At 40.7% G+C, this 14363-nt stretch overlaps 1 protein-coding gene across 3 annotated transcripts in view; it reads left to right on the top strand.

Annotated features, from left to right (window-relative positions):
* Positions 1–14363, top strand: part of tyk2 (tyrosine kinase 2) — a 58709-nt gene that overhangs the window by 9150 nt on the left and 35196 nt on the right. For all 3 annotated transcript variants that reach the window (XR_010003203.1, XM_008103089.3, XM_062971479.1), the window contains exons 2-3: positions 6994–7202; positions 8350–8473. Coding sequence is in view for 2 of the 3 variants with exons in the window: in XM_008103089.3 (XP_008101296.2) it covers positions 7019–7202; positions 8350–8473 (308 nt within the window). In the remaining variant the exon portion in view is untranslated. The remainder of the gene's footprint in view (positions 1–6993; positions 7203–8349; positions 8474–14363) is intronic.

The following is a 14363-nucleotide window of genomic DNA, read 5'->3' as shown; positions in this document are numbered from 1 at the left end:
ATGATATGGGACTGACTGTGCTGTTTTTAGCAATTAGTCGTAGGATAGATGCCTGTTTTTCTGTCCATGTTTGTTTCAAGTTGAAAGAAGGTCTTCTTTTATTCTTCTTCCCCTTCTCTCCCTAAAGCAAACAGAACCAGATTTGCCCATGTGTCATTAACCAGCTATTTGTCTGAATCAGTGAGGGGGAAGATCTGTCTTTTTGTTTAGATATTTCCTAAGTGATTGGGCAAATGTTTTTTTCCCTGCATAACGGATGCTGATTGTGATGTTATTTGTCTGTTTCTGATGAAGATATTCAGGCCTTACTCCATGACTTGTAATGGTAAACATGAATATTGGTTTCATGCACATTGTTTTTTTCCTTCCATTTTATGGAAGATATCTTAAATATGGCCTTCCAGGTGTTTTAGACTTCAGCTGTCAGAATTCCTGACCATTGGACAAGTTGTTTAGGGCTTCTGGGAGCCTGCCTTAAATCTTTAATTGGTTGTTGTCCTGGATGTTTGTGCTAATGTCTGCTGGATCTGGGTAGGAGTGTTTCTCAATAGCGTTGATAACACAAATAATTGTGTACTCATGTGTATCACTTGTTTGGCTGTTCTTTCCATAATAAAAGAAAACAATGAAATTTGATGTTCCGGGCTATACAAAAGACTGTATTTTATTTTAGTGTGTATATTGCTTAGTCTGTTTTTAAATTAGAATTTAGTGATGTGGTTAGACACCCTGGGAATGCTAGAAAAGGGAGTGGAAAGGTGAGATGGAAAATATAATTCAAAGTAAATAAATAACCTTGAATATAGACTTTGTTGAATTATTTTGATCTCATCAGGATTTTTTAGCCCAGTCCTTTTTTTGCTACAAATTGTAGTAATATATCTGTGCCACTTCGCATTATACATTGTACAAAGTCTTCATTGTAGAGGATTGTGTTCACTTCAATATTCTATTCAATAACACTGGGAATGTTTTCAACCTTTTTCTAAAACAGTGAGGAAATGGGAAGTCTTCTCAGGCTGGATTGCTGTACCTGATACCTTCCTGGACATGCATGAAATTGCAAGGGTGTGTGGGACCCTTGAAGCCTCATTGCCAAAGCCTTCCCTGTTTTGTTAGAAATACTTCTCCTGTCAGTGCCTCAAGCCACAGAGATGGCTTTGCTTCTCAACTTCTCTGGCCAATGAGACCTCAGGAATCATGAAAGGGACTGAGATGCTGGTTGAAGGACTGCACTTTCTGCTGGCCCTTCAGCAGAGCTACTTCAGAGCTACTGGTCTGAGGAGCCTGATAGGGTAAAATTGGCCTGCAAGATAGATGATGCCCATCTCTGTTCTCAAATATAATAAGACCCCTGTAACTATGGAACCATAGAATCATAGAATCATAGAATAGTAGAGTTGGAAGAGACCACATGGGCCATCTAGTCCAACCCCCTGCTAAGAAGCAGGAAATCGCATTCAAAGCACCCCCAACAGATGGCCATCCAGCCTCTGCTTAAAAGCCTCCAAGGAAGGAGCCTCCACCACGGCCCCGGGGAGAGAGTTCCACTGTCGAACAGCTCTCACAGTGTGGAAGTTCTTCCTGATGTTCAGGTGGAATCTCCTTTCCTGTAGTTTGAAGCCATTGTTCCGTGTCCTAGTCTGCAGGGCAGCAGAAAACAAGCTTGCTCCCTCTTCCCTATGACTTCCCTTCACATATTTGTACATGGCTATCATGTCTCCTCTCAGCCTTCTCTTCTGCAGGCTAAACATGCCCAGCTCTTTAAGCCGCTCCTCATAGGGCTTGTTCTCCAGACCCTTAATCATTTTAGTCGCCCTCCTCTGGACGCTTTCCAGCTTGTCAACATCTCCCTTCAACTGTGGTGCCCAAAATTGGACACAGTATTCCAGGTGTGGTCTGACCAAGGCAGAATAGAGGGGGAGCATAACTTCCCTGGATCTAGACGCTATTCCCCTATTGATGCAGGCCAGAATCCCATTGGCTTTTTTAGCAGCCGCATCACATTGTTGGCTCATGTTTAACTTGTTGTCCACAAGGACTCCAAGGTCTTTTTTGCACACACTGCTGTCAAGCCAGGCGTTCCCCATTCTGTATCTTTGATTTCCATTTTTCCTGCCGAAGTGAAGTATCTTGCATTTGTCCCTGTTGAACTTCATTTTGTTAGTTTTGGCCCATCTCTCTAGTCTGTCAAGATCGTTTTGAATTCTGCTCCTGTCTTCTGGAGTGTTAGCTATCCCTCCCAGTTTTGTGTCGTCTGCAAACTTGATGATCGTGCCTTCTAACCCTTCGTCTAAGTCGTTAATAAAGATGTTGAACAGAACCGGGCCCAGGACGGAGCCCTGCGGCACTCCACTTGTCACTTCTTTCCATGATGAAGACGACGCATTGGTGAGCACCCTTTGGGTTCGTTCGCTTAGCCAATTACAGATCCACCTAACCGTAGTTTTGTCTAGCCCACATTTTACTAGTTTGTTTGCCAGAAGGTCGTGGGGGACTTTGTCGAAGGCCTTACTGAAATCCAGGTACGCTACATCCACAGCATTCCCTGTATCGACCCAACTCGTAACTCTATCGAAAAAAGAGATCAGATTAGTCTGGCATGACTTGTTTTTGGTAAATCCGTGTTGACTATTAGCAATGACCGCATTTGTTTCTAAGTGTTCACAGACCACTTCCTTAATGATCTTTTCCAGAATTTTGCCTGGTATTGATGTGAGGCTGACCGGACGGTAATTGTTTGGGTCGTTCTTTTTTCCCTTCTTGAAGATAGGGACCACATTCGCCCTCCTCCAATCTGCTGGGACTTCTCCCGTTCTCCAAGAACTCTCGAAGATAATTGCCAGTGGTTCTGAAATAACTTCCGCTAGTTCCTTCAGTACTCTTGGGTGTAGCTGATCTGGCCCTGGGGACTTGAATTCGTTTAGAGAGGCCAAGTGTTCCTGGACAACTTGTTTCCCTATTTGGGGTTGGATTTCCCCCAATCCTTCGTCCATTCCGTGTTGCTGAGGTTGAAGATGGCTTTTTTTTTTCTGAGAAGACCGAGGCAAAGAAGGCATTAAGCAGTTCTGCCTTTTCCCTGTCCCCTGTCGCCATCACCCCATCTTCTCCTTGCAATGGCCCTATCGCCTCCTTTTTCTTCCTTTTTCTACCAACGTAAGCAAAAAAGCCTTTTTTGTTGTTTTTTATGTCCCTGGCAAGCCTGAGCTCATTTTGCGCTTTAGCCTTGCGAACCTTTTCCCTACAGGTGTTGGCTATACGTTTGAATTCTTCTTTGGTGATTTCTCCCCTTTTCCACTTCTTGTGCATGTCACTTTTGAGCTTTAGCTCAGTTAGAAATTCTTTGGACATCCATTCTGGCTTCTTTGCACTTGTCTTATTTTTCTTCTTTGTTGGCACTGTTTGCATTTGCGCCTTGAGTATTTCACTTTTGAAAAACTCCCATCCATCCTTAACTCCCTTGTTTTTTAATATCGGCGTCCATGGAATGCCGCTCAGTAATTCCTTCATTTTTTGGAAGTCAGCTCTCTTAAAGTCCAGAATGCATGTTTGACTTGTCTTAGTTTCAGCATTCCTTTGTATTGCAAACTGCAGGAGCACATGGTCACTTGCCCCTAAGGATCCAACCACTTCAACTGTATTGATCAGGTCTTCCACATTTGTTAAGATTAGATCAAGAGTTGCTGATCCCCTTGTTGCCTCTTCTACCTTCTGGACCATAAAATTGTCTGCAAGGCAAGTGAGGAATTTGTTGGACTTTGTACTCTTGGCTGAGTTTGTTTTCCAGCAGATATCGGGATAATTGAAATCGCCCATGACTACTATATCTCTTCTTTGTGCCTGTTTGGTCAGCTGTTGACAGAAGGCTTCATCAAGTCCTTCATCCTGACTCGGAGGTCTGTAGTAGACACCCACGACAAGATCTTTTTGAGTCCCGGTTCCCTTGATTCTTATCCAGATGCTTTCAAGCTGGTTTCCCGGATTACAGTCTTGCATTTCTTCTGCAACGTAACTGTTTTTGACATATAAAGCTACTCCCCCTCCTCTCCCCTTTGTTCTATTTCTGTGAAAGAGGTTATAGCCCTCAATGGTTAAATTCCAGTGATGGGAGTCATCCCACCAGGTTTCAGTGATGCCTATGACATCGTATGTGTGGTGCTGTGCTAGGAGTTGGAGTTCGTCTTGCTTATTTCCCATGCTCTGAGCATTAGTGTAAAGACATGTAAGCCCCTGTGACCTCCCCTCGAACTGTTTATTTGGGATTATTGTGCTCTCTGTACTTGGTCCTTGCTGTGTTTGTGCAGCCCTCCGTTTAGCCTTTTGGCGGTTCCCTGTGGTCGTGGGTAATATAGTGTTCGCCAGGCTGTTGTTCCCCTCCCCCAGTGGATCTAGTTTAAAGTGCACCTGATGAGGTTTGTGAGTCTGTGTGCAAAAAGATGTTTTCCTACTTGTGTGAGATGCACCCCATCGCTTGCCAGTAGTCCATCCTCTTGGAAGAGTAGACCATGGTCAAGGAAGCCAAAATGCTCCTCTTGACACCATTTTCTGAGCCAGTTATTGACCTGTACTATTTTTCCGGCCCTTGTAGAGCTGTGTCCTACAACAGGGAGGAGGGATGAAAAGATCACATGTACATTATACAGTTTTAGCTTTGTTCCCAGAGCTCGAAAATCATTTGTGATCTTTTGAAAAGTATGCCTAGCGGTGTCATTGGTACCTACATGAATCAACATAAGGTGGGGAGGGTGATGGGGCTTTAGGAGCCTGCTGAGCCTCTGAGTGATATGGTGTATTTTTGCCCCCGGGAGGCAGCATGTTTCTCGAGCCATCCCATCCGGTCTGGAAATGATGGCTTCCGTTCCTCTAAGGAGGGAGTCACCTACTACCAAGACCTGTTTCCTTTGAGGATTGACAGGGTCCCTTTTGTGCAAGACAGTGTGTATGTCCCCTGAAGAATGTTCCTGTTGAAGTGAATCATGTAGGTGTAAAGTGTTGTCCTCCTCCTCAACATCCCCAGTGCATTCATCAATGACAATCCATTGAGATACATCCGAGAGCCCATTACTCTCCCAAGGATGTTCCTGTTGCTCCTGGTCTATGATTGGGGATGGAGCATTTGCATGATTACATAAGTGTGACTGTGGTGATGCACTGTCCCCGTCAGGGCTATCCCCTGCGCATTGATCCAGGGTGGTCCACTGAGTGGTATCTAAGAAACTGTGGTCCTCCACAAGATGTGTTTCCTGATTGTATGTTAATGATGTAAGAATTTCAAATCTGTTGTGTAAATGCAGCTGAGCAGAGGAGTTCTGCGGAGGCTGCCTGGTCCTGCGTCTCCTTCTATGGGTGACCTCCTTCCAAGCCTGAGGGTTGTCTACCCTTGAGTTGATCTCCCCATAAGGTTCCTGATCATGGTCTTGGTGGTGTTGGTGTGATGCAGGCTGCTGATCTACAGCAGCGTGTTGTGCAGTGTCCAAGAAGAGCTCGAGTGCCTGAATGTCCTTAAGGGTCTTAATACGGTGCTCGAGCTGTTGGATCCTCTGCTCCATCAGAGTCATCTGTTTGCATTTGGAGCAGATGTAGTTGTCTAGTTTTTGTGTGAAAAAGCGGAACATGCCACAGCTGGTGCATGTGATGGGAATGTTTTGCTTTTGTTGCATCTCTTGGTGAGCGTGGTGGCCAAGTGGGATCTTTGTACAGTTAAGTAATACGCACGCACTTTATGTGCAAACTGCAACAAACCACGTCTTTGTGTATTTGTTTATGTTGTTTTGTATCCTGTATGTACTGCAAAGGATAGTTAGTAAAGGTGTCTAACGGCGCGCGCGACACTGGCAAATAAAGCTTTCCCAGAAACTCAATTAACAGGGGACAATGCCTGCTGTCAATCAATTTAAGTACCTGGCTCTCTTTCAACACAACAGTCACACAACAGTTAGACTTTGACCACAGGAGCCAAGCCCACACTCAGTTTAAAATCTTAGCCAAATCTTAGCCAAATCCTACCTGAAGCCAGGGAGCAAAAATGTCCTCCTGCTGCCTCTGCTTCTGCGAGAACCAACTGCCCTTCTGGGAACCCATAATCTTGGTTTCATTTACCCATACTGGACAAAAATGGTCTCTTGCTAGGTCTTCTAGATGAATCTGTGGTATGTTTTCCATGGAATTCACCCTGGAGAACCTAGCAAATAAGAAATATGACTCTATGCTATAGTAAAGGTAAAGTTTTTCCCCTTATGCTAAGTCTAGTTGTGTCTGACTATGGGGGTTGGTGCTCATCTCAATTTCTAAGCCAAAGAGCCGGTGTTGTCCGTAGACCTCTCCAAGGTCATGTGGCCAGCATGACAGCATGGAGTGCTGTTACCCTCCTACTGGAGCAGTACCTATTGATCTACTCACATTTGCATGTTTTCAAACTGCTAGGTTGGCTGAAGCTGGAGCTAACAGTGGGAGCTCGCGCCGCTGCCGGATTCGAACTGCCGACCTTTCGGTCAGCAAGTTCAGCAGCTCAGTGGTTTAACCTTTAGCAAATCCCCAAAGAATTATGAATTTATGCTATATCAGGATATGCTAATTTATGCTAAGTCAGATAATTTAATATGCTAATTTATGCTAAGTCAGATAATTTAATGGCATTCAGTCATATCTATAGTTCCTGGTAACCACAGTTTGCTTGGATATGGATATGGAAGCCTGATTATATGATGGGCAGTTTATACAGAGATGTTCTTCCACTTCAGGGCCCCTTGTGGCACTGCTTGCTAACCAGGCCAGATAGAATGTACAGATTTTTGGCTGTGTGTTCTCTTCCTTTGCAAACTGAACAGCAAACTTTTTCTTTTATAACATTTTACATTCTTGAAAGAAGTTTCATCTTATGCCTCAAAAGGGGGAAGGGATATATATTAGGTGTATTTATTTAATGTGTCACAGAAGGTCAGGTTTAGACCTATAACTGTTCAATTCATGCTTTGTATCTTGTTTTACCTGCAGCTAAAGATTTGGGAATGTTGACAGAATGCCACTGTGTCATTGTGCAGTACAACATAGTGAATCAGACATGGAGGGATGCCGTTTTTCACTTGCTGGAGGGCTGAGGGTGTATCTCCACTGGAAGGGTGAGGAGGAAGAACCCTATCAGACTTATATGCAAGGGACTCTTTGTGCTGAAGAAATCTGCATTGATATTGCACAGAAGATTGGTAAGCAGTCTTCAGACCCTTGCTGGAAAAATTGCAATACTTAGTTGTGACAAATACAGTATGACCCCTCTTGTTCATGGACTCGGTATTCACAGATTCACTTACTCACACTTGATAAAAATCCCCTTGGAACTGTTTGTGGGCCTCTCTAAGTGCTCCAATACAATTCTATGTTATGCTTCCAGTCTAATTACAGTCAAAATGTAGGGTTTTTTATTGTCCACCATTTCAGCTATCCACTGGGAGTGGGGTTAGGCCATTGGAATGTAGCCCTGTGGATATGGGGGCTTTACTGTAAGTAACCCATGCATTAGAACCTGGGAAACTTAAGAGAGGATTTGGATCTTTCAGAGAAGTTGAGTGAATTATATATCTTTAAGGGATAAGATATTGAGGCATATACCTATACCTGGATTTGCATTACAGATAAAGATTTAAACAAAAAAATGGTTAAGTTTAGTACCCATACTTAAGGACAGGAAAGTGGCTTAATAAAGGGATGTAAGACAGGATGGAAGGAATTACAGATCTTTTAGCTTAATATCTAGTCTGTGTATATTCATGAAAGTACAAAAGAAATCCTGTAGAACAACAAGGCTTGCTGGTGCTCATCATAACATCTGCAAAAGTATTGTTGTTATATCCCATTTTTATCTCTGTAATTGAGAAACAAAATAGCTCACAACCATGAAAAAACTATAGAATTTAAAATATCCAGCATATAAATATTAAAATAAGATTAAACATACAGATTAGTTAAAATCGCTTAAAATATTAAAAAACAGTTAAAATACTATATTGATCATCCACTGAAACTGAATGATGGGAGATTTCACCAGACAAAAGGAAATACTTCACGGAGTTCATAGTTAAATTGTGGTATTCACTTAGACAGCCTTTAGAAATATATGTGTCAGAGGAATGCTTGAAATGGTAAAATTGATTATAGCTGCTCATCATGACAAATATATATGGGGCGGGGGGGAATCTTTAGATGACAGCATGCTTTGGGACTTCCATTACTCATCTGATTAGCTAATGTGGGAAGCAAGATGTTTGCCTGGATGGGCCATTTCTATAATTCAAAGAGCGTGGGAGCAGGGGGAAAATGTTGTCCTACTTTTCTCACTAACCTTGTTTTCACCAGGTATCACACCAATCTGCTACAGCTTGTTTGCCCTCTGTGATCCCCAAGCCAAAATATGGTTTCCTCCCAATCATGTGTTTGAAGTTGACAGTGGCATCAAGTTGCTCCTGCATTTTCGAATGAGGTAGGAATGTCCTCTAGTTTTTCAAATCTTGTGTCTTCATGAAGTTTGGAGCCTCCTTGATGAATGTTCAGTAACAATTGAAATCTATCTGTGTAGAGGATGTTGGAGAATCTGTGTGACTGAAATATCTTTGTTCCTAAACTGTTTTTATGTTGGTTATGAAGCAGAATGATTAAATCAGCTAATATTAATTGGATGAAACTTAATAACCAACATGGAGGAAAAGAAGGCTAACTTTCTCCTCTGGTTTGGATTCTGTTCTATGTTCAGACAGCATTATATCAGAATACAAACAACTCTCAAGATTCAATAGCATTGAGCCATGGCAGTTAAATTGGTATGAAATTGCATTTATTCTACAGTGTAGATACACCTATGAACACATCCCTTCTAGGGAAGGTATGTTCATCGTGAGAGTAATTGGCATGAGAGGATTGTGGATTTTGTGATCCACAGTCTCTCCTTCTGTACCTGTTATAAATCTCTGGGCCACCAGTGTCAGAAACAAGTGTCACAGATCTGCTTCTTTAAGAGCAGATTTATCTTTTTTCCATTAGAAGGGAAGATCCGTACATTGCATGGCCCTGTATCCTCCCAAATTCCATGGGATTGCACTGTAAATTGTATATTTACGTTAATGAGCCTGGAGGGCATATTTTTGTTTTCTTTACAATGTCTTCCAAGCCTTGAACTCCTTTTAGTTGTGCATCTGTATAGAAAATGAAGTCTCATGCTAGATGGTGTTTTCAAGTTTGATTTGTTCCTAAGCAGCTATATCACTTGATAACATGCTCTGATAATTTCAATTCTGGAAGGGTTTTTAATTTTAATTCTCAGCACCTTGCAAAGACTTGAAACTTTATTTTCTTTATTCAATATTCTGTACTTGGGTTTAAATGTTTGCTTGAATATAACTGCCAATTAGATTATTATCCAGTCATGCTAATCTGGAGTCCAAACACATTTGAAGGTGTAAAATAATCATAGGTTGCATCTACATTGTAGAATTGAAGCAGTTTGAGACCAATTGCACTGCCATGTTGTTTGATTATGGAATTTGTAGTTTGTTGAGGCATCAGCATTGTCTGGCAGAGAAAGCTAAATGTCTTATAAAACAACAAATCCCATGATTTTATAGCATTGAGTCTTGGCAGTTAAACTGTGGTCAAGCTGTATTATGTCTACAGTGTAGTAGATGCACACTGAGTTTTGAGGCTCTTGATTTGACCATGGGTTTTGCATGACATTATACAGCCAAGTGCATGATGCTATGTGAAATAGCTCATCCACAAAAAAGATAAAGGCATTGTTGTTTTGTGCCTTCAAGTAATTTCTGGGTTATGGCAACCCTAAATTAACCTGTCATGGGATTTTCTTTGTAGAATTTGGTCAGAGGGATTTGCCCTTGCCTTCCTCTGTGGTTCTGAGTGTGTGACTTGCCCAAGGTTATACTGTAGTTATCCGTGGCAGGGCAGGAATTGGAGCCCTGTTCTCCCAGTGTCCTAGTTAAACACTTAAACTGCTGTACAATGTTGTATCTCATATAAATAGTTATATTGTTCTAGCCATCATTCTAGTGATCTGGGGTAATCTGAGGTCAAGAGTTTTGTCATGGGAAGATAATTCTCTCATTACCTGCTGGGGATGTGTCATTATGATGCTCTGCCCTTGAAGACTAATGGATTCTATTATATTGTGAGGGTTGCTGCAAGATATGTCAATAGTTCTGCCTTCTATGGTTAATGACAGCATTTATCAATTTGCTAATACTGCTGGATTTGGAACTGTGAGACACAAAGCACATAGAGGAAATTTTGGACACCACTGACAGAAAATGTTGTATACGTTCCAGTATGCTGAACTGATAATTTCTTTATTGCCTATTTTATAGCCAAATAATGGCAATACTATATGTATTAAATGTATAATACATTTGATAACACATTGCTGTCCCTTGTCCCCAGTCATGTCACTCAGTTTGCCTGTAAAATAATTATTTTTAAATATAAACGTGGTATACGTATGTTGCTACAGGATTTTTATTGATTGTGAAAAGAGAAGCAGTGTGCTCTTTGCCTCATAGGAGACTTCCTTCCTCGAGCAGTGTGTATGTGTGCCTTGTGGTCAGTGTGGTTGGGTCACATGTTTTGTTAGAGCTGGCTGCTTCTGCCGGAAGCCATTTGTAGAAATGCCAAAATAGGATCCTGTCTGCTATTTTAAAGCAAAACTAGGATACATAGAAGAGAGAGAAAGAGGCATTTATTTTAGTGTTCCCTAAACATAATATTCATCAGAAGCTGTTTTGTTGATCACTCTTTTTGCTGCAGGAACAATTTAAGAAAAATGTCATGTACATGGGAGAACATAAAACTAGGCAGGCATGTTGATTCAAAAGTAAGTGACATTAAGTCCAAATTGTCATATAGACAGTTCTGTAAACAGTTCAGAGTATGTGCAGCTATAACAGTCCAACAAAAAAAAGTATTGGTGTCTTTGTTTTTAAGCCTGTTCCTGGCATTATTTGGGGCACTGATTCAGAAAATTGCATTGGATAGATGGCATCAACTCTAGTTTCTAAGATATGGTTGTCATGATTTTCTATGGGTGAGCAGATGGCAGCTGGTAAATTTTCTATATCTCAAAAACTTGAGCTGATAGGATAAACTGATGCCATTTTCAAACCAGCAGGTCAAATATACCCATAAATATACCCATTTGAGGCACCAAAATGTGTGGTTGCCTGTGAAATCCATGTAGGAAAGCTGGTATGATATATAGCATGCCAGGAGGGAAAATATTCTTTCGTTTGGTGTCTTTTAATAATTCTGGGTTAAGTGTGGACTATTGCCTCAGCTTGTGTGTGTTGCCAAATAAATATGATCAGAATTGACTGATTTAGCAGCAGAACACAAATCATTGTTCTATTACAGATACTTGCAATGGCTATATAGAATGCTCTTGACTTGCCATTTAATCAAGTTTTACCTAAAGCATGTCAGGTTTCCAAAGTGTAGCGCATATTCTACACTAGTGGTAATCATTTGAAACTCTAGTCCCCATCTTTTCAAGGGTTAAGAGTTTAACTCCTGAGCAGTTTGTGGTTGCAGAGATATAGTGATTTTAAATTGGGCAATCATTTTGGAACACCCTGTATATTTGCTCTACTCCAAATTAATTTTGATGAGGGACATACCCATTTCTGAAATAAAATATTCATTTTTCTTTCTTGAATAGTGTTTGGGTGCTACCCCCTTTCTTCCTGGCTGTCAATGGGAGTTAATCAGCAGTTAATTTACACGTCTGTCATGAAATGATGATAGAGCTACAAACATTTCTAACATTTTCAGTGCTGTAGATCATATGCAAGGCTGGGTAGTGGGACAGCAGGGCCCTCCCACATTGCTGGTAGCCTGCAACTCCCATAAATCCCAGCCAGTTTACCAGCTATTAGGATTTCTGGGAGTTGAAGGCCAAAACATCTGGGGACCCACAGGTTGAGAACCACTGACATAGAATGAGTAACTCGGCAGGCTGTACTACCATGGTGCACTTGTTGGATTAGTTAGCATTATTAACCCTTCTTCACCCTTGGCATCTACTGCTGAGTACCTGTCTCAGAAGATGTGTCTCCTGTTCCCATTTCACAGCTATAAATTTCTCAAAGAGAGAGATTTGATGGTATCTGCTACTAATGAGGTGCTAATGAAGACTTGTTTCACATTATCTTCTGGTTCTATAGAGAAGTGGCTTTAGGCCAAAAAGCAATTTCTTTCCCCCTTCCCACAAACTGGTGCGAAGATGCAAGAGTCAGATTTTCTTGCTGAAATAATATATTGTTTATTATTATTATTGTTGTTGTTGTTATTATTAATGTATGCCCCACTTTATTTCTCCTGAAGGAGACTCAAAGTGGCTTAACATAAAAGTATTAGCATATAATTTAAAATATACAAATATGCAAACCTTAGATATAAACAGTATTAAACATAGTGACAATGACAACTATGAGACCAGCTCACTGATCTTGAAAGGAGATACGATTTGTGTTTAGTTCCTTCTTTCCTTGAATGCTGGTCAATGCTTCCCCAATTGCCAGACAGTATGTATATGAGTTGTTTCTTTGTTAAATACATGCCTCTAGAATGCAGGAACAGACTCCTTTGTGGACAGAACTGCCTGGCATCACATGATTTTATTATTAACTTGCAGTAGCTGAATTGTTATTGCCATCTTGTGTAAGCAAAGCTTGAAGGAATAAAGGAATACCCTTATCCATCTGTTCACTTGAGCTCACCCATAAGAGCACTCATGAGCTGTTGCTGCAGCATCAGGGTTATACCAGAATGAGTCACTGGCATTCATCATTTACTTGAATGTGAGCCAACTCAACAAAAATCAATAGGTGGCATAATCAAGGAAGCTACTTTTCCATTGCTTGTTGGCTGACTTACATAGACATTCACATACAAACAATATACTCCCCATCAGTTTGTCTCACTTAGCAATGCCTCTCGGAAAAGCCCAAACATGGCCACATAACTAAGATCTTTTCATGAACTGCTAGGATAGCTTTGGTCATTGCTCCTGCAAATCTCAGCAGTTTGCTTGAAATAATCAGGCAAAAGCTTGATGCTATTTGTTATGAATAGTCACAATAGTAGTTAGTATAGCATCTCTAACAGTTCGTATTCATATTTCAGCAATCCTTACTGTGGTGGGTCTTTTATGTTCTGGAGATGAGGAGCTATGTCTAACAATTACTTGTCCAAAGCTCCTATGTGGGTTCATAGTTAAACCCAACTAAGTCACTCTGTTAAATCAGCTCTCATGAGATTATTTCATGATCATAAAGTTTAAACTATTAACAGCAGAATTGTGAGAAGTGTGTTTTGTAGGCAGGTTGAGAAAGGTGGCGTTATCAATTCCTGAGCTATTTTAGACTTATTTAAAGTTGCTAAGGTCTACTTGGTCCCTTTCGTCCTTAATTCTGGCATCTTTCTAGAGTCTTAAGAAAAAGTATCTAAAAAGTCTAGTCAGATCTTATTTTGATGGTGCCACCTCTAGCTCTAAGCCAGTGGTTCTCAACCTGTGGGTCCCCAGATGTTTTGGTCTTCAACCTCTAGAAATCCTAATAGCTGGTAAACTATTGAGACAGAAACAAGTCATGTAGATTGTTCTTTGTACTGTTTTTTTGCTCTGCATTCATAATATTTCAAATTTCAGTTAAGATTTTAAGCCTTCCTTTTTGTTTTTATTGTTTTCATTATCATTTTCATTATTTATTTAGTGGCTTCAATATACATGATATTTTTACAAATAAAAAATAACAGGATAAAAAAACCCCAAATACCACCACTGCCAAAGGTGTACAATATCCTTCCCTTTCTCCCCCCCCCCCAAAATTTATTTCATACCCACTTCTGCTCAAGCAGCAAAGTGGGGTACAACATAGTGAAAATACATAGATCAAAACAAAAAATCAGTAAAAGCACATCTTTAAAAGACATAGATGTAATACTAAAATATGTTCTGTCTTTCATATCAGTAAAACAGCACTTTAAAATTCATAGTTAAAATTGACTGGATAGGCCATAAGCACATGAGTGAAGGAATGATACAAATATAGAATTATTATAAACAAATTAACCAAATAAAATAGAAAAAACCCCAATGGAATATCAAATCAAGATCTTTATTACGGTCATAGACCAGCACAAGTGAGGTACAGTCTCACAGAAGCATGTACCTAAAAGGCTAAAAAAAAAAAAAAGGTATGTTGGGGGGTTAAACACAAAACTCTTTAGAGAATGGAATGGACAAAAAAGGGATGGAAAGGGAGGAAGGGAGGAGGGAGGGAGATTGATGGATGAGTATGAGATTCAGGGCACAA

The sequence above is a fragment of the Anolis carolinensis genome, chromosome 2 (assembly GCF_035594765.1).
Source record: "Anolis carolinensis isolate JA03-04 chromosome 2, rAnoCar3.1.pri, whole genome shotgun sequence".
Lineage (NCBI taxonomy): Eukaryota > Metazoa > Chordata > Lepidosauria > Squamata > Dactyloidae > Anolis > Anolis carolinensis.
Note: the sequence above shows the minus strand (reverse complement) of the source record. Positions and strands in the feature narration are given on the sequence as shown.